The sequence below is a fragment of the Spodoptera frugiperda genome, chromosome 30, assembly GCF_023101765.2.
Source record: "Spodoptera frugiperda isolate SF20-4 chromosome 30, AGI-APGP_CSIRO_Sfru_2.0, whole genome shotgun sequence".
Lineage (NCBI taxonomy): Eukaryota > Metazoa > Arthropoda > Insecta > Lepidoptera > Noctuidae > Spodoptera > Spodoptera frugiperda.
Window position 1 is genome coordinate 12,759,367 of NC_064241.1, and position 20,174 is coordinate 12,779,540.

Here is a 20,174-nt window from a genome sequence, read left to right on the forward strand (position 1 = left end):
GTATAGAAACAACAATAAAATCAATATCGGCGTAATATGGGAACAACTATTGTAGTTTTAACTTAATTCTATTCAACGTGGTTATTTTTCTGGTCTATTTACTAGCAAACATTGGGAAATAAATCAGTTGTGCGATGGGAGCATTTTTTCATAAATTTCAACGTCAAATATTTATCATAAACAAAATAACTAATAATGTAGAATCACTTCAAAGACGAATACTAAAAATCTTTAATTGTTTACAGTCCATTAATGGATTTAATGAATTGTAAACTTAGTATATACCGGTATATTCGGGTTACTCTAGCCCGCTGGGGTAATTATGACCCAAATTCTATAACCAATAGAAATTAGTTTATCATTGGTCTAAAAGTTTGGGTTACAGTTACCCTGTAGGGTCAAAGAAACCCCGTCATACGGACCAATAAATAGACCAAACAAAGTTTACAACGTATTTATAAATGCATGCAACTACTGTTTTATAAATAAATTACAAAAAAAAAACATTGTACACAATTCAGGTATCTGCTATTGCGTTGATGATTAAACTGTTTTGGTTTCACAATACAATAATTATTAATAGTAATAATAGGTAATAGAAAAATTATAATAATCCAACAGTTCTCAGTTATACAGTTACAGTGGCCAAATTATTACTTAACACAACCACGAGTGAACTTGAACAATCCATAATAATTGAATAAAAAAATAAAATAAAAAAATAAGTTACATTTACATGTTAAACTACGGTACTTCCTATGGTAGAAATTATAATTCTTATTATTATAACTACGGTATTTTTGAACATTCAAAGTTTAACCTATTTTCTTGTATAAAATCAAATGCGTTATATTCATTATATTATTTTCATTTAAGAGTAGGTACCAAATACTATCTGACATAGTTTATTTTTATTCTATAATTCTTAAAAATGCAACGCTTATTTCCATAGACGAACTGTTATCCATTATAAAATTTATCTCCTTACGAACAGTAACTATTATTTCTCAAGTTATTTCAAATTTTAAGAAAAATATTGTTTGGTGTTATAGTTTTATAGAAGTCATTAATTTATTATTAATTTTAATTTTATTATATTATCATAGAAAAACATTGAATCGTTATTTTTTATTTTATTAAAAATAGTCACCGAAGCATTTGTATTTTAAATGTAATTTTTATCATCTTTTTTTATACAACTTACTTATTTTATAACGGAAATAGGCGATTAAATAAATTGTGTTTTTTATACATTTTTGGCTCTAAATGGTCCTTTAGACTGCTGTAGGTACTTTTGAACAGTTGTGTCGTTTAATGGTAATACGTATTAATTAGTTTAAGACAACAGCGAAATTCGGACACGCAATGTAACAATACTGGGAGGAAATAAAAATAATCAGATGTGAAATATTAGAACAAAAAATACCAGCGCACTACGTCGAGCCCAAGAGGAAACGTTGAAAAAAAATACAATAAATGCACTAATTTTCTGCTAAAACCAAGGAAAAATGTAGCGCATACTCCATTGAAACTATTCAGAATCGAAGCTTAGACCCTGTGACAAAACCTAGCGTCAAAGATAAAATTCTAGATTTGTTTAAAGATCTAAAACTACACCTAAGTCTAGCTAACTTAGTGTAATTGAATTTTTTCAGGTACATAGTCGGCGTTTTTATTTTCAATTTAATTTTAAACTGAGTTTTTTTTTCAATATTTTATAATATTATTTACAATGGCGACCGGGTGTCGTAATAAGTCAAAAAATAAATTTATTAAGACGTAAAAATGCCCTAAATTTAATAATATTATTAAAGAAGAAAAATTTTATACAATTTTGTGAAAATTTTCAAATTTTTAATTCATTATATTTTTTTATTTTTTGACTTAATGTTACGCCGCGTACGCCAGTCCTTACCGTATAATAAATTGTACCTAGGTGCTTTTTACTCAAGAAATATAAATAGGTACTAAATATATACTTTATACTCGAAGATAGGCGCCTGATTTTAGTGCGATCAACAAAATCAGTCAAGATTTTTGTACACAAATAGAAACCAAAAATGTGCTAGTAAAGGTACTGCCGTAAGTTCTACAACAACTTATTGTTGGTCGATATTATTACATTATCTATTTATTCGTCTTAAATCTTTTGAATCTGAAAACTACCATCGCTATTGAACTTATGTTTATGTCCGTTATATTCAAATTTATTGTCATACCATCAAATCACATCACTATTATGCAATCAAGTTTAAAATAATCAATGTAAAATGTTCTTTAAAACAAATAAAAAGATAACCTTTATAACATCGACCAATAACCGTGCACTAACACTACCTTAACTTAAAAAAAAAACGGAAGAAAAAAAATACATTACAAATTATCAGTGAAATACTTAAGGTCCTAATAATAAATAAATAAAAAAAAAACACCACTAAAACTATGCAGTAAGTGCCTTTCAACCTCATCGATGGGCTATCGAAGAAAACTTAATCGATCTTCAACATTAAAAATTTTCCAATAACATCTAAATTAATCTTAAAACGAATAAAATGAGGTAGATACAAATTGTGATATGGAATAATGGTCGGCGAACATATTTTGACACTTGTACCAAAATGTCCGCCGTATGAGAACACGCCTAGCTTACGTCACTACAACATTTGGCCACGTCAGTCTTCTTTATTAAATTTTATTCAATAAATAATGTTTTAAAAAGCGCAAAGCTAATTAAGTATTGCAGGTTATACCGCTAATAATAGGCACTTCAATTTCATTATAAATATTCTCTAATAAACTGAATTTAATTAATTGTGCTAATTAGGCGGGATGTTTCATTTTGCTGATCTGAAAATGCATTTCGTATAGCATTATGTAATTATAAGACATTATTGTTATTACTGTAGTTTAAAAACAGTTGTATTTGATAAAATGCGAAATACAACCAGTTTAAGTGTGGCAATAAATGTAGCCTATAAAATAATTAAGTTCATTTTATAAATGTGAAATAGTGGCATGACCACCAGTGGCATAACGTAAGCTAAACATGTTCCAGTTTCAAAATAAAGGGGGGAAATGTGCAATAACTTTTTTTAGTAACTTTTATAACGATAACGCGTGCATTAATAAACTATTTTCAATTCATAATAGTCGTAGTTCGTTGTAATATATTATTACTTTATCATTAATATATACTTTATATTTTACAATTACTTTTTTAATCTATCTACTTGATTTCTTAGGTTTTAAGTAGGTATCTAGAATTTTGTGAATCATAAAACTGCTAAAACAAAGTATAACAGTGATATATAAAAACCTGTGCATTTGTATTCACGGTAATATTGTTATTATGTGACAAATATATAATAAATATATATTTAAACAAAATCTGGAATGTAAATTGTGAAGAATACTAGCATCTGAGGCTTTGTCTATTTACTGTGTGAAATAATAATCAGAAAACAATAAATATCTAGTAGTTTATGTAAAAAGTAATTATCATATTTTCAACATGGATAAATATTTTTTGTTCTGTTATGTACACGCGAATTTCAATGTGTTTGGAATTATTTTGGTCTATATTTTGTACGATAATGTTGCACTAACGGTGAATCTATTTTGTATGACTTATGAACCAGTGTGTACTTCAAAGAGGCACTGTTTATATACACGACTCGCAGGCCGCGCGGCGGGAGGCGCGCCGGCGCAGGCCCGCGGTCACGTGCGTACGCGCCATTCCTACATTATTGTCGGGCGCATTTAATCTCAGGCCGTAAACGAACAACGCTATTTACAAGTGCGTGTTGCCGTAAAATCGGCAATAAAAACGTTATATAATAATATACATAGTAACAATTATTAGAGGGTGATCCTTCACTACGGCGAAGTTACGAACAGATTAGGCGAGAATAACTTCACGTGCTATTGAACAACAGTTACTTCCGACCTGAATCCATTTTTAACACTTAAATTATTTACCCGTACTATTGTTTACCAAAAAAATATCAGCCTTACAATCATTAAAAATAAATTCTAACGTTAGGAACGAAACACGATAAGCTATCCTCGCGCGAACCCGTATCATTCGGACTATTTTAAGCCTCATTATTATCTATTAAAAACTTTAAGTATTACCCTTCCTTATTTTAGTCGTATATCCATTTTACTGTGTCTAACGAGCAACTAGTAAAAAAAACATTTTGTCTGTACACAATCTCAATCCTTGACTTATAAATAGCACACCATTCGAATTGACGCGAGAAATCGGTATCGATGGATACCAGATCTCAGGGGCCGCCTACCCCTAGTGTAGTTCTTGCTTATCGGGAGGGTGGGGGGGTCTCAACCGTTAGGTTGGAGCGTGGGGAGAATTTTGCTGTTGTCTAGTTGGAAGTCGGTGCTTCGCGTGAGTTCGGAGTTCATGTTGTCGTCCGGGAGCTTGTTGAACGAGTTGTTAGCGCTGAGGTCCCTGGAGGACCGCGAGACCTCGTACTCCGGCCTCCGGGAGGTGTCGAGGAGGGTGAAGGTGGTGGAGGCGGAGGTGTCAGGGTCGAGGACTGTCTCCAGGGTGGTGTCAGGGTCGTAGCGAGCCACGTCGAACGCAGCCTCGTAGCGACGGCCCTTGCGCATGCGACCGTTCGGCGTCTTCGACTGCTGTCAATGGTAACTCCGGGTTAGACACAATATTACATTTTTAAATTAAGTTTCTTATATATCCTGGCTATTTATCTTTACAGTAGGACGTTTGTTATACCACCAGGTATATTATGTGTCCCATATTTTAACAGGGAGTGGTCATTAATCTCAAAATCGCATTACATAACTGGGCACTCCATTCAGACCTCCCAACTTCAAATTACAAAATCCGTGAACAAAATACTTACGTTAGGATTCTCAGTAATATGTACGTGACCGTTGAGTAGAGGTTCTCCAGCATCCTTGGAGCCACCTCCGTTGGCGAGGCGGTTGCCGATGTTCTGCACATAATTACGATACAACTTCTTAGACTCTGCCCACGACTCTGGGTAAAAGGGGATATAGTATCAGGTACCGGCTAGGTACATACCTTCATTTCTGCACCCTCCTCTTCATTGCCGTCGTTTGAGGATAGGTTGCGTCTGCGGGACCTGGGGATGGTTGCATAATGATTTGTTTTTATAAATGGTAAAATATATTGTGCAGGGTGTAGGAGGGTCTACTTTCAATTCATGCGTAAGTACTACTACATAGAGTGGAGACTCTAGGTGCCCATCCAGCGGCCTCAAGGTAGATGGTAGCACAGCTAACACCAAGAATGGTGTAATTGGGAAAGTAATATACTTTAAATACACTGAGATAAGTTGTTAAACTGCTGACACATGTGTGTTTTTTAATATGCTAGAATTATGAAAGAATTGTTTTATAAAGAAGACAAAAACAAACCTGACAGGCGAATGGGCTCTCTTTCTCCGTCTCCATATGCACACTGCAGCGGCTGCCAGCACGCAGATCAGAACCACTCCACAGCCAATTCCGATTTCTGCGGAAGAAATTATTATTATTATAAAGGAGGATGCCCAAAAACCCCAGAGTCAGTTAAAATCATTTGTGAACTTCGTTTATATTTATAATTAATTAAATTATATACAATAATAGTATAGCTAATTGTATTATATTGATATAATAGACCGTATAAAAGAGGTCGCATATTTGCTATTATTTAAATTACATATTATACAATAATAGTATACCTAACTAATTGTATTATATTGATAATAGACCATATGAAAGAGGTCGCATATATGCTATTAGTTTTCTTCAAAACCTTAACCGAAAGGGCCAGCATTCTGCAGAATGTGAATAACTAACTTGTTGGTTTCTTACTTTAAAAACATGCTTTTATGCTGAACTTATGGTCATAAAAACTAAACGTGTATACAGAATTTCAGCTCAATCGGTTGAAGATATCCGCTTAAAAATTTTGTTGGAAGATTTCAATTCACACATACACACAATCCAAATAATTTGACATTAAGATAGTTTTTTAAATTAAAATTAGATTTTTTAATTTCTGTCAAACACCTAGATAGATACTCGCATATCTGGCATAAATTCCGATGAATATTCGATAAAAACGGATCTATTTATCCTGACTGTGTACTGTTACTAAAAAAATCAGACTTGTTATGTAAAGTCCTTAAAATATCACCCCCTCCCCCTTCCTTAGAAAATTCAGTGAGATCCACATACATATAATTTTAAATAGGCCATGAATGACGATGTTAGGGCTCTCAAAGGTCTGGAAATACTTCCAAAAGTCACCCTCAGGTTGGATGATTGATTATTGGTTTGTACGTGCTAATCTCGGGAACTACTGTTTACAACAAACCGTGGATTGGACGTACAACATAGTAGGCACCTACTAGTAAAACCTTTATTAACATCATAATTTATAGTAATACCGATATGCAACAGGTAGGTTTATGTAAAAAATGGTCAAAATTATACTCAAAATTACCCAAAATACCCAATCACCTTTATTAACTAAGAAAAAGCAATCAAAACATATAAAAAAGAAGAAAAAGACACATACTTATACACTACAAAGGAAAATATAAAAAAGCAAAGATCTACTAAACCTCCGTACGCACTGGCGGTTGTCATAGCGGCTGTACCGCGGTTGCATATTTAATTGGAACAGCGGTTGACCGCAGAGGGCGGCTAGCCGCGCGGTTAACCGCTAATGCGTATGGGGATGTATCATCATTTATTTCGATACTAAAGCACAACTAAAAGCTTTGTAGCTACAGGTATAAACATCACCCTTTCTACTTTATTAACCCACATCATAGTTAATATTAGCCAAAACCAAGACAAAAAGGAAAAGAAAACACAAGAAGAAGAATTAAGAAAAAAATGTTTAGTAATAAATTGAACCTTTTACCGCCACAGACAGATAGAAATAAAGAAAGAAAGAAAAACAGTTTATTTAAATGACGTTTTCTTGTCGTCTATTGGCCGAAGACCGTGGCGGTAAAAGACTAAAAACTACAAATAGTTAAAAAAAGCTAAAAAGAGCTTATGGTAATTAAGAAATGTACTCAGATAGTATTGCGACTGGTCTGGCGGTCGCGGTGGAATGGTCAGCACTTGGCTGCGAGGGTTCGGCCCTGGGAGTATCACCATCACGTACGTTATCTGCTCAGGGTCGAGGCCTGAGATCTGAAATAATAGAAGAGATTATTTTAATCTTTTGTTCATACGTAACTAGTGGTATCACAAAGAAGCAAGTTCAAAGAGGATGTCATTTCTAGATTTCCCTTTAACATAACGCGTGACATTTTACAGAGAGTACGAGACATTACAAACCACGCCTCTCTCTTTTTTCCATCTAGCGGTCCCATACAAAAACATCAAAATTGTCCACATTTTAATGTGTCACTTTCTGACCGTTTATAACCGTATTTTTTGTGTCTATCTGCTAAACTCTATCTGCCATAAGTAAGAACTACAATCGCACTCACTTGTACAGTATTAGTGGTGACGTTGATGGTAAGCCAGAGGTCCAGCGATTGGGTCAGGTTCTGCGAGTAGCGCACCATGCGCGGCCCCTGCCCCCTCCAGGTCACCTGCACGCCACTCGGGGTGTACCAGTACTGCAGTTCCTTAGCTTCTGGAAAATAAAATTGAAGTTCTTATACAAATGGTGAAAAATGGGTGTATATTGTATAGAGGCATTATGTGCCACAATTAGCACCTCTGCTTACCCCTTCCGGGATAAGAGGCGTGACGTTGCATCAAAATTAAAGCATTTATCAGTGTTATATACTTGATCTAGCTTCTCCCGCGCGGTTTCACCGGCAGATCGCTTTGCTGATCAAGTGATCACAGTATGATGTTTTTTAGCCTATAGGTATATGAATAGCCTTTCTGAATAAATGTACTATCCAACATAAAAAATATTATTCGATTCGAACCAGTAGTTTTAGAGATTAGCGCGTTTAAAAAGGTATACAAACAAATTTTGCATATTCTGTATTGATGAAGATATGAGCAGGTCGCGCAATAAATAAAATGTATAGTTTGCTTTACGTTTAAAGTAATCGAAACGTGAGCGCGTTTGAGGCTCTGATTGGCTGGCTCAAATAAACCAACCAATATACTAATGGTCCTGGTGTGCACTTGGTTGCTCAACAAATTGATTATCGTCGACATCAACCCTAAACTGGTCTCCAAGTAACATCAACATGGTTGCGCAACCAGTCGTACGACCATGGCATCAAATTGAACCTTACCAAAGGACTTACTTTAATTGAACATTACCAGAGGACTTAGTACTAGTTTGTTTTCCATTTAAAGAGATCGAAATGCGATAACCTTCAACGCTGTGATTGGTTAGTTTAATGCAGCCGGCTAATCACAACACCGGACGCGGTGTCAATCAATCTCATACTAAGCCCTCTGGTGAGCACAAAATCAGATATAAGCACAAAAGTATACAGACCAAGTTACGATGACTTACCAGGTACCAGCACAGGTATCTTCAGGATCTGGCTGCGACCAAGAGGTTCGTATCCAGTCACCATCACGTACAACTCCTTCGTCAGGTCCACGCCATTCAACTGGAATAATAAAAAACCAATTACAATCGAAAATCAATCTTATTTTTATGATAATAAAGTCCATTATCTAACAGCGCTTTTAATGAGGATAGTCCTCATTAAAAGCGCCAGAATTTTTGTGCGCTGTGGTGGTGTGCGCTGGTGGGAACCCAGATATGTATATTCCATTTTTTTATTACTGCGACAGTGATTGTGATTGGTTAAACGAAACCTCAAACTGAGCGCCATCTGGCGAGCTCAAAAATAGTTCTCACTAATTACTTTCTAAACTAAACTCTAAATACTAAAGCATAAAGTTCAAAATAACTTACCAAGACGGTATTGCCCACAGTGTCCACACTGCTCCATTGGTGGATAGGCAGGGTCAGCTCATTGCTGTACTGGATGGTATACTTGTCAGGGACGCTGTTCCAGGAGACACGGAGGGTGGACGTGTTCACCATCTTGTACGTCAGGTCTTGGAAGCGGTCTGATCCTGGGAAGGTTTCAAGTATTAAGTTGGTTTTGTTCAGCAGTAAAAAAAGATGCTGATGATGATGATGATTGTTGCCGATTCGATGAGTTTGGTTCATGGGACAGAGAGCAAATGAGCAGGCAAATCACTTGAAGGTCAATTTTTTTTGCGGGGGGAATATCATCGAATCACTTCTCCCGCTTTAGTGAGGTGAGAGGGAGTGTCAGACTCTTAGTGACTAAAAAACACACCGTTTCTACTCTTGCTCTTCGAGCTGGAGACCCGATAACCCTCTAGGTGGTCCGTTGCTCCGGGAGTAATCATGATCGCCCATGAGAGAAATAATAAGAGCATTGAGAGCCTTTGGCAGAGGGAGAGTTAGACATCTGGTAACCACACTAACAGAACGAAACACAACGCATAACACAGGCGTTGTTTCACGCCGATTTCCTGTAAGACAGTGGATTTCTTTGCTTCCTGATGGGTATAACCTGGGTGTCTTCAAAGTTCAAGTGAATAGGTTGCTTATGGGCAGACGTGCTCCATCGTAGACCGCATCATCACTTACATCAGGCGAGATAGCGGCCGCAGGTAAAAAAAAACACCGTAGTGACAACTTTGGTCGAGCTGGCCCATTGATGCCAAATCGACGATTAAATAATCGAATAATCGAATCTGGAATTCTTATAAGAAGTAAATATATGTGAAAACACTCACCCTCATCCTGTGTCCGAATATGTATGGGTGCGGAGAACTCTCCGACGGCCATCCGCGCTGGTATACGAGCCTGGATTCGAACCTCGTACTCCGTACTCGGGGACAACTTGTCTATGAGTATTGACTTGCTGCGACTGTGGGAAGAAATAATTAGGTTAGAAAAATAAAATAAATAATCGAATCTATTGTTTCAATTACCAGTGCCTACCGAAAAGGCTTTTGAACATCAAAACTTTAGAGTAGTAATAAAATACTAGACAGGGACTTTTGAGCTCCTGACCGAAGCCAAACTTTGTTTTCATGAAGGTTAAAAAGCGTTGAAAATTCTAACATATTTCGTCCACTTGAACAACGAGTACAAAAAGTTTTTAAAGCATTGTCATTTTTTTAATCCGTCTAAATTGACTGCAAATTAGTCACAACGATCACAAGGTAGCAATAGGCCTGTCTATAGATTCCCATCCTACAGTACCAAAGACAAAGAAGGCCCACAAACCTCTCCATGCACTCCTCATTCCCATCCACCTTCCTGATGCACACCATGTAGGTGTAGGTCTCCAGAGACACCTCCGACTCCTCGCAGCGCCACCGCACCGTGAACTCTCGAGAACGAACGTTCGTCACTTCTACATCCTCAGGAACCGCTGTCACCTCTCTGATGATGACCAGAATTTTATTGTAGGTTAGTACATAATTGCATATGCAGCTTCGGTATCATCGCGTCTCGGTGTGACCTGGGGGCCTACTCTAATTCAACGAAAAACGAAGTGTCGTCCGAAACTTCGCAGATTGCAATATTATTCTATTTATTGCGAACTTTCGTGAACAAAAATGAACGAATGAAATGAAAATAAATAAATAGGTTTTGATATGATATTAAAAATAAAATGTTTTTTCAAGTAATTCTATTAGTAAATCAATAAAACCTATGGCCGAAGATTAAACGAAACTTCGGATTCGAGAACCGAAGTAGGCCCCTGACCCTAAGACCCCTTTACGCAAAAACCGCCTAGGCGGCTAACCGCGCGGCCAGCCGCTTTTCCAGTTAAATATGCAAATGCCTATTATTATATAATTGTACGCTCTTAACCGCATTGTGTACAAATACTCAAACGTTACTCAATTTTAAGACGCTTTCAAGACTAGTACTGTCTCTACCAATTCTTTATAAAATGACAGAGATAGCACGATAATTAAGTACAACTTAAAATTGAGTAGCCTTTCAGTATTTGGGCGTTAAAGTTTCAACCGCGGCAATTGAATTGACCGGGGCTCCATTGTCTTTTATCAGAATTCTAAATTGGGGTTAGAATTTAATCGTGACCCTTCTTATAAAAAGAAAAATATGTTTAAGTTTAAAACTTTAACTTAAAAAGCCTAATAAAGTTGCTCGTCAGTTTGGCGACAACAGAACCTCACCCGACGTCGGGAGCATGGATGGCGATGGTGGTGGAAGTCCAGGGCACCAGGGTCAGGTTCTGATGCAGCCACGGCAGCATCTTCGTGCCCAACACTCGAACTTGCAGCGGTTCCTCTGATGGTACTGAAAGAAGGAAAAGATGGGATAAATTGAGTGGGTAGCAACGTCAACGTCACGCCTTTTATCCCCGAAGGGGTAGGCAGAAGTGCACATTACGGCACTTAATGCCGCTATACAATGTACACCCACTTTTCACCATTAATTTTATAAGTCCCATGTAATAGATGGTGAGCCTATTGCCATTATACTAGACACATTTCTAGACTCCGTGCTGCTACTGATACATTTTCAAAAAGCCGAAAAGAGCCCAGTAACACTTTACCCGACTCGGAAATCGAACCCGAGACCCATTGGCAGTTGCACTTGCGACCACTCGATCAACGAGGCAGTTGAGTGGGTAGCGCTCCTACTAATTTATTTTATATAATCTGTAGGACTGTGCGCGGATGGCACACCTTCCCTTAGTCTGTATCAATTTGTATAAGTTTTTTACAATAAAAATGTAATTCAACTCTACAGGTGCTAATTAATGTAAAAGTAATGGACATCTTTACCATAATCATCAGATTGACAAATGTCTAAGAACTCAAGTCGTATGACTGATGAATACAGACAATAATCTACAACTTACCTTTGATAGTATGATTGGTGACCCCCTTATCCAAGGTGACGTTGTGTTCATCAGTGCTGTTCTCTGCCTTGTACTGCAGGATCCACTGCAGCACGCCAGGAGTCTGGTCTGCGAACTGCCTCCAAGATACCAGGACATCATCTCCTTGCCGGGCCAGTTTTATTGGAACTGGAAGAAATGTAATTATTGTAGATTATATTAAACTAAAAAGTTTGAGACTTTGAACGTTTGCGATTTTACTATTGGTGCGCAGCGTTGACTTTTTATTAGGTCCGTTAGTTGGACTCCTAAGATTCAGCTCCATGACTCGCTGGTAGACTTTGAGGGTCAAAGACCAAGTTTAAGCGCCATAAGTGAGGATGGGCAGAATGCAGATGTCCATGAGTTTCAACGCTAATGGTAAATTGCCCTACATTAGGTCATATTGACTTTTAGGTTATACCACTTTTATTTGATTAAAATACTAAAAGCATAAAGATTCATGAAACTAGCCTATTTCTAGTTTTGGTGTAGGTAAAAGTCAAATACTAAGTATATTAAGATAGATAAGTAACAGTTCAGCTTACCCCCTTGCCCCTGACACGTGACGCTCTCGGACATGTCACTCGCCACGTTCCTGTTCGTTGATGATGACTTGATGTACGCACGAACCTATAAACCGTAGTTACAATGTTAATTATTCTGTTATCTTGTGAAGAATTCTTGTTGAAAACATTTCCAACGTTATATTATAATAAGAATAAACAAAAAGAAATGATAAATGTATTTGTACGAACCTGGAATCCATAAGGTGTGAGTGGTTCCGCAACAGGGATGATCTCTTCAATGCCGATAACTGGCTGCCCGGGTAATGAATTGCCACCTGGTAAATGGAAAATTTGTATAGAAAAACACATTAGAACTCTGATCCTGAAGTAGCAATAAAATCCAGAATAACTATGAGCTTCTTTTTCATCTTTTTTAACAATATCTTCTGATTTATTTCGGGATGCAAGACAGTCATTCATGTTCCTGGGACGTGTCAGTCTTTAATGTTGCGGTGTTTTTATGGTTGTATCTACTGTAAATCCTGGATTAAAGGACTTGCAGTGGTTTTGGGACGTTCTGCCGTTAAAAGTTACTCTATGAGCTTTGGTATCAGTCTACTCTAGCCGGCCTCTATAAATAGGGCTCCTCATATTTTTTAAATTCCTAACAAAATGGACAAATTACTATCTGCCTATCTTGAAAACCTTGCGAGAATTGGGGCTCTTCGCAGAATATAAGTCATATCATCTAGAGTCATCACTAAATAACGAACCCAGTTTTAAATCAGAAGAAAGAAAGATGCCTATACCAACCTGGTGTATTAATCTGCACAGTATAAGCCATGACATCCGCGTTGACCTTGGGCCAACGCACAGCCACGGCCCTGGCCCCGGCCGGCCAGCATTGCACCCCAGTAGGGGCAGCAGCACCCACCCCCGTCACGTTCAGGGTGGCCCACGCTGATGCTGTCGAGGTGGGGTTCTGGGCGAAGCACTGGTATACACCTGGAGATTCAAAGGAATGGTGGAATTATGCGGTTTTAATGTATTACATTGGTATGTTATACCGTATGGGGGAAACCTCTTATGACCTAATTTTAACCACATATTTTTTATCCCACATTTTCTCCGACATTTTTAATTGATTTTGTCTGGACTTTGAAAGAGTTACACTGTAACCTATTTGCAAATAAATATAATGTATCATTTATCATCTTGGCTGACTATAAACGAAAAATTAGCGAAATATGCCCAGTAAGCTTACCTACTGGCACCTTTTCTCAGAGAGTGCTATATGTTGCCTAACCAAAAACTTATTCAAAACGTTTTCAAATAAAGATAAAGTTGTGTGCATCTGTAAAAGATATGCATATGGGAGTTGTATTAGTCAGATGATTGAAAAATGTATTATATGCATATTGTTGATGTGCCTGTTGAATAAATAAATAAATAAATAAAGTTTACCTGCATCTTCAGATGTGAGACTCCTGATGAGAAGTTCCATTCGCTTCCCATCAGTTGATGGTAACACTACGATCTGAAACAACAACCATAATTAAATAACTGTCGCTCAGGTTATTACTATCACCTCATATGCTATGACGACTCTATCCGTCTGGTTAAAAAACCGAATCTTTACTAAGCAACTTTGAGTAATGGTTATCAAAACAAAATCGTTACTAAAGAATCGTTTAAGTAATAACTACATGTCTCTGAGTCTCGACAGTAAAAGTCTAAACAAACATTCTATATTACTGACATTTAGCACGATCTGTACAAATGTTCTGTTAAATCGACACCAGCAATTTATACTACGCTAACTCCAAAAAGCGTACTTTACAGTAGAGGCGTTTAAAGGGAAAAACGTGATAACTTTTACATTAATTAAGATACTTTTTTGAAAGTTGGTATGCTTAATATTTAATTTATTCATTGTAATATCTCATATTTATATTTCCTTAATTATTTCTATTTTTTGATTTAACGCAAGTTAGCCGTATACAAACGTAATTCATCAATAAAATGTTACACCTTATACACGTCTAACTTATGTTAGCGTAGTGTAGTACGGGAGGTCGTAGTGCATGATCAATCATCTGATGCATATTTCAATATTTTTATAAAGAACATGTACTTACTTACAAAAATAATAGTCAACGTACGATTAATAAACTAATTAATACGTTAACACATAAGTATTTACTATGTAAAAGTCGCTAAGTCGTTCATTTTACAAACGAACAAGTATACACACGAACGCACTAAACTACGCTAACTATGAGTTAGTGCAGTGTTGCACGGACTTTGACCAAAGTGATCCCCGCGCACACTCCGCTAATAATAGTTGGCGTAATATAAATCGAGTGATTTCAAAAAGTACCTTTACTTAGCGTTTTATAAGATTTGTAACTTTCTTATTTTTGCATATTTCTTCTCAAACACATTTTAAGCAACTTGGCATAAAAAAACGTTTTTTCCAAATTTCGAGTTAGCGTAGTATAAATTGCTGGTGTCGAAATGGCTCTTTCATTTCTTAATTAAAAGACTTTCTATGTGCCCAGAAAAAGTCTTACCGATGTAATGAATCTGATAGCTATAATGTTATATGTATTTGCTCCAACTCACCCTCCCAGCCACAGCTAGCGGCTTCCCATCCTTGTACCAGGTGACAGTGGGGGCTGGTCTTCCCACAGCGGTGCAGTTGAACCGGACGGTACCAGCTCTGATGGTCTGCTTCGAGACCGGAGGCACCGTGATCTTCACCGGCTCTGTGATGGTTACGTTGAAGGTCTGAAAGAGAGGGAGAATATTTTAAACTAATGAAGTATTTTTCCATTATTGTAAATGATTTTATAAATGATAGTGATCATTAGTCAATAGACTGCTTGCTAAGTTGAACTACTGACTTAAAAAAAAAATCTTCAACAATACTTTGTCCAACCCGGAAATTGAACCAGAAACCCGATGTTTCCTAGTATATCTTTCATTTAAAAGGAAATAAATGGCATAGTAAATAATTCATAGAAAATTGATTCTGATGTCCATGGGCTTCGCTGATCGCTTACCATCAGGTAATCCGTCTGCTCGTTTGCCTCCTATCCCATTAAAAACCTACATCTCAAATCAAAAATCATTATCCTCCTCAAACAACCCCGCCTGGGTTGTACAAAACAAACACGAAACTCTATCAAACAATATTTAATTGTAACCAACTAAACATTATCAGTTAAGTAATTGCTTTTTGTTATATACACAGAAGATACAATACTAGCTGTTTCACCGCGGTTTTACTCGCTCTACTTTGAAAACTGCGATAAGTTCCATATAAAATTTCACCCCATACATATTAAGAGGTTTGGGTAGATTAAAATAAATAAAATAGGATTGTAAAATAATGGACAAAATCTCTACTAGTTTCGAGTCACAGAGGGACTCATCATGATCAGCGTATGCAGATGCGTCGACGACGCGATTTTTAGTTAATATACAAAGTCACACGATAGTTATTGGAAATTATTATTAAATAAAAATAAATTGGAATATTTTCACTTTCTTCCTTAAAAATTGCGAAATGCTCGACACAAATATCACCCCCTATTTTAAGGCAGTAGGGAACACTAACACTAGCTAAAACATATGACCCTTGATAGACTACACTTTGGCTCATTTTTGTTAAAAAGAGCCAATCCAATGAAGTAGGTAAAAAGTAGTCTATTTCTCCACTTCAAAAATTATGTTATTTTATCGTTCCATTTTACAAACAGACACGCTCTTCCACTTTATTATATTAGTATGGATATAACTACAATTCGTCAATTACATCTTCTAAGAAACCGTCTTGTATAGCTTTAAGGCATTTGTGGTTAAAATTGAGAACATATTACAGGATTTATTTGACATTACATTCACCTCCAGGCCTTAAAAGACAACAGCAGATCAAAGTATACCTTAATCAGTAGAATTGAGTATTTTCAACTGTATTTGGGTCAACGTTTTATAGTAAAACAATCTTTAGGAAAGTTCAAAATAGTTTAAAAGGTTTGATAAGATAATATGCGTCATGTTTTGATATTCCGTTTCGGATTTATTTGTTTCAAATAATATATTTTACTTGCCCATTGGTCATGTTTTTGTGTTTCTCGAAATCGTTTTTTAAAAGAGTCTTTCTCAGTATTGACTTTGTAATTTGTATCACATTTCAAGCAATATTGTCATATCTTTTTGTTTTGTAAAAAAAAACCCTAAAGATGTACATTAATTGTAACAATCACTTAACATTAATATTTTATTTTTAGCCATGCTTCAATGCGAATGAGCCGGCTCGACCGGAGACCACGGCTTCAAAGCAACTAACGTGGAGCAACGCTTGAAACGCGGAGGCCAAATTAACCCCCTTCCCAATCATACCAATCCCCGATTCCCCAACAACCCCTTTAATTCCTAACCACCAAAAGGCAACGCACTTGTAAAGCATCTGGTGTTTTGGGTTCTATGGGCCGTGCTAATTGCTTACTATCAGGTGATCCGTCAGCTCGTTTACCAGATTATACCATAAAAAAGTAACAAGGTCTCACCTTGAACAGGTCACTATTGCCTTCAACACTACAGGTGTAGACTCCCTCCTGCTGGAGGTCCACGTGCCTTCGTATGAGGACCTCATCCGTCTCCTCCAGCTCACTCGTCCTCTCACCAGGCTGAGAGAACTGCCATATTAGCTGGAAGAAGAAAGATTTTTATAGTGTGGAAGATAATTAAGGTTATAGAAAAGGTAGATGATCAACACGTCAAAAAAGTAATATTTGAGCAAAATATTCTTTGATATTTTTTTGATAATAGGATAGGCCTCAATAACCCTTTGTATTACCCGGGATTCGAACTCGGAACATCTTTCGCAACAGTCGAATTTGTGACCAGAAATCAATCTAAATATTTCAACGTATCTAGACAGTTAATGAGAATGCTTTCAATCTTCTCGTCCTTTCTCATGAATCCTTTGTCACATTAAATTCCTGCAGTCACATGAATGGCCTTATTTTCAGCACACAGACAATCAACCTTCTACCTCATCCACAATTCTACTTCATCATCATCATCATCAGCAACCTACCCTTGGCCTGGGCCATCCTACGACGGGACACGGCATCACCAGCGTCCCGCCCGCTGGAACAGCTATGTCCCTCTGGTCATGCACCGGCAGCATGCCAGGCTCGATGTCTGCAGGGTACTCCTCAACTCGCAGTCTACCTCCATGACTGACTCTCGTTCTGTTCGCGTGAGAGTTCGTTGCTTTACATCTGGGGAAGAGGAAGATAGTTATAATAGTACTATAGTATTATAAACCGGAGCTGCGGACTACCTAGCGGGTTTACCGGGGCTCCGGCTCCAAAAGCGGGAGAAGGAACGGGGTGGTTTTTAGTCAGTAAGAGTCTGACACTCCCTCTCGCCTCGCCCAAGGCGAGAGAAGTCATTGGATGATTTTCCACCGTCAAAAAAAAAAGCATTATAAAAGGGGTTCAGAGAGGTTATTATTTTTAATTACTTCCTCAAATCAGTCACCCTAGACAAATAGCATTTAGACGCGTTGAATGAAGATTAAATAAAAAGTTTAATAATTTATTATAATTAATAATTTGTTTTGCAAATTACCTCAGAAACCACATACTTAACTTAATTAAAGTAATAATGTACTAATTAGCGTAACAAATCCACGAAAAAAGGACTAAATCAAATAACGCGTAGACAAAATGCAGTCGTAGCGATAAGTGCTACGCCGTAGCATTGCGTAGCGATGCAAATCGCATACTTCGTAGCCAATGAAACTGCGTAGCACCGTGTGTCTTTGGCGCGTCTATGCGTGTAGTTGGATTTTTCAAGAATTATAAATAGAAACGGTGTGTAAATACCGGTACAATCCTGCATCTTCATCTGTCACGTCCGTGATTAGTAGCTGATTATTCAGCAAGTGATATCTGAAACAAATCAATTGATAGGTTGTTGAAAGAGTCCTCTCAAACATTGAGTACCCCAAAGAGGGTAGGTAGGATCCGGCTTGCTAACGGCTTGATATACAATAATATAGAATTGCCCAATAATATAGAAGATTACCAGCCCATGGAAGTAGAGTAACGCGTACGTCGCCTACTTTTTTCGAAGGTCTAGTAAACTCACTTATACAGCTAAGCACAATATGAGTGCTGTTTCATGCCAGGTGTTTTAATTAATATTCCTCATTATCAGGTCAGACGTACCTATTACTATCAGGCAGAGGTTCTCCATCCCTATGCCAAGACAAGGTGGCGTCGGGCCCCGAGCTGATGGCGCAGTTCAGCACCGTCGGCTGGCCGCGCCACACCGTCGCATTCTCGGGATGCACCGAGAACTGCTTGTCTAAATCTGGAAACATAATTTTGAATTAGCCTTTGTCCAGTAGATCTAGTTTAAGATTAGTTTTAGTAGTATCATCAGTCAGGTTTTGGGGTCGTTTTATTAGGCACATATGTGAGAATAGTATACAGAACGCTTTAGTTTTTCTTGAAGAGAAGAGAGGAGAAAATTAGTATATGTGTACCACGATCTAATAATGAAAAAAAAAGTTTTAAACGGCTCTTAAATTTTGTTTACCGCCTCTGTTTATTTGTCCGATAATATCAAAAATCGGTTCAGTCAAACATTTATACATACAGGTCAAACTGAGAAAAGATCTTCTTTTTGAAGTCAGTTTAAGAAAAAGCTTTTTTACGTATTATTTACCACTTCAAAGAATATTATGTTATTTGACCTTCACAAAAACTTTTAGAGTCAATTACGTAACAATAAATCACCTTAAAATAAACCGCTTTATTTACCTACAAACTGTAAAGAGAAAAACAGGAAATAATTAGAAAATCATAAAGTTTACATAAACAGAGTTATTGTAGAATAGCGAAGTTTGACTTAAGTTTTGTATTGAACTTTGTATCTCAATTTAAGATCCGCCGGTAAGGTCCCGCCCACGCACTGGCTTCAAAGCGGAGTTAATTTAGACACTGAAAGAATTCAGAGCAAAAATAGATCGAATTTCTTAAAATATATCGTGTTGACGTATTTTTGAACGTAGGTAAATTGTTGGTTATATTTTGTTTTACGCTTAGTTACAACTTCTGGTTATCTAATTAAAATTAGTTTTTACACTTCTTATCACAAATTCTCAAAACTAGTCAATGATGTAATAAATAGTATTTTGTCGAAATTGTATGTTGACACTTATTTTTGATAACAGATTTATACTTTTACTCCATTCGATTAAAAACAACGCTTTCATAAAAATAAAAAAGGTTTCTCTAACCTAACCTATCACTCCGGAGCTGCAGACTGCCTAGCGGGCTACCGAGACTCCGGCTCCAAAAGCAGGAGTAGGAATGGGATGGTTTTTAATCAGTAAGAGTCTGACACTCTCTCTTGCCTCACCCAAGGCGGGAGAAGACATTGAATGACTTTCCCTCATTAAGAAAAAAGCTAACCTATCACACACACAAAACCTTTTAAACTTCAATCCAATCTTCATCAAACATCACATCAAGATCGATCCAGCCATTTAGCATAATGAAACCACACATACGAACATGATGAGCGTTCATAAATATCTCGTTACTACTGCAGTGTAATTAGCTGAGACATTGCGGAGTGCCCTTATGTAGTGCCTAATTAATTAGGCATTACAATTGGATTACGCATTAATTATTTTACGGGTGCTTCTTAATGGTTAGTGCCTGTTAAACAGTGAGAG

At 37.0% G+C, this 20,174-nt stretch overlaps 1 protein-coding gene across 3 annotated transcripts in view; it reads right to left on the reverse strand.

Annotated features, from left to right (window-relative positions):
- Positions 1-602: 602 nt before the first annotated feature.
- LOC118269575 (protein sax-3) overlaps positions 603-20,174 on the reverse strand; it is a 118,826-nt gene continuing 99,254 nt past the window's right edge. Inside the window, exons 4-24 of one of the 3 annotated variants that reach the window (XM_035584726.2) lie at positions 18,658-18,802; positions 18,313-18,378; positions 17,517-17,703; positions 16,984-17,124; positions 15,035-15,199; positions 13,874-13,946; positions 13,223-13,414; positions 12,659-12,744; positions 12,449-12,533; positions 11,883-12,050; positions 11,191-11,314; positions 10,268-10,426; positions 9,772-9,905; positions 8,912-9,075; positions 8,501-8,600; positions 7,503-7,648; positions 7,080-7,200; positions 5,422-5,518; positions 5,066-5,126; positions 4,884-4,976; positions 603-4,653 (exon numbers count right to left, since the gene is read on the reverse strand). In XM_035584726.2, coding sequence (XP_035440619.2) covers positions 4,342-4,653; positions 4,884-4,976; positions 5,066-5,126; positions 5,422-5,518; positions 7,080-7,200; positions 7,503-7,648; positions 8,501-8,600; positions 8,912-9,075; positions 9,772-9,905; positions 10,268-10,426; positions 11,191-11,314; positions 11,883-12,050; positions 12,449-12,533; positions 12,659-12,744; positions 13,223-13,414; positions 13,874-13,946; positions 15,035-15,199; positions 16,984-17,124; positions 17,517-17,703; positions 18,313-18,378; positions 18,658-18,802 — 2,819 coding nt within the window. In that variant the 3' untranslated portion in view covers positions 603-4,341. Of the gene's footprint in view, positions 4,654-4,883; positions 4,977-5,065; positions 5,127-5,421; positions 5,519-7,079; positions 7,201-7,502; positions 7,652-8,500; positions 8,601-8,911; positions 9,076-9,771; positions 9,906-10,267; positions 10,427-11,190; positions 11,315-11,882; positions 12,051-12,448; positions 12,534-12,658; positions 12,745-13,222; positions 13,415-13,873; positions 13,947-15,034; positions 15,200-16,983; positions 17,125-17,516; positions 17,704-18,312; positions 18,379-18,657; positions 18,803-20,174 lie in introns of all 3 variants that reach the window. The other 2 variants (XM_035584725.2, XM_035584724.2) reach the window with 2 other exon arrangements.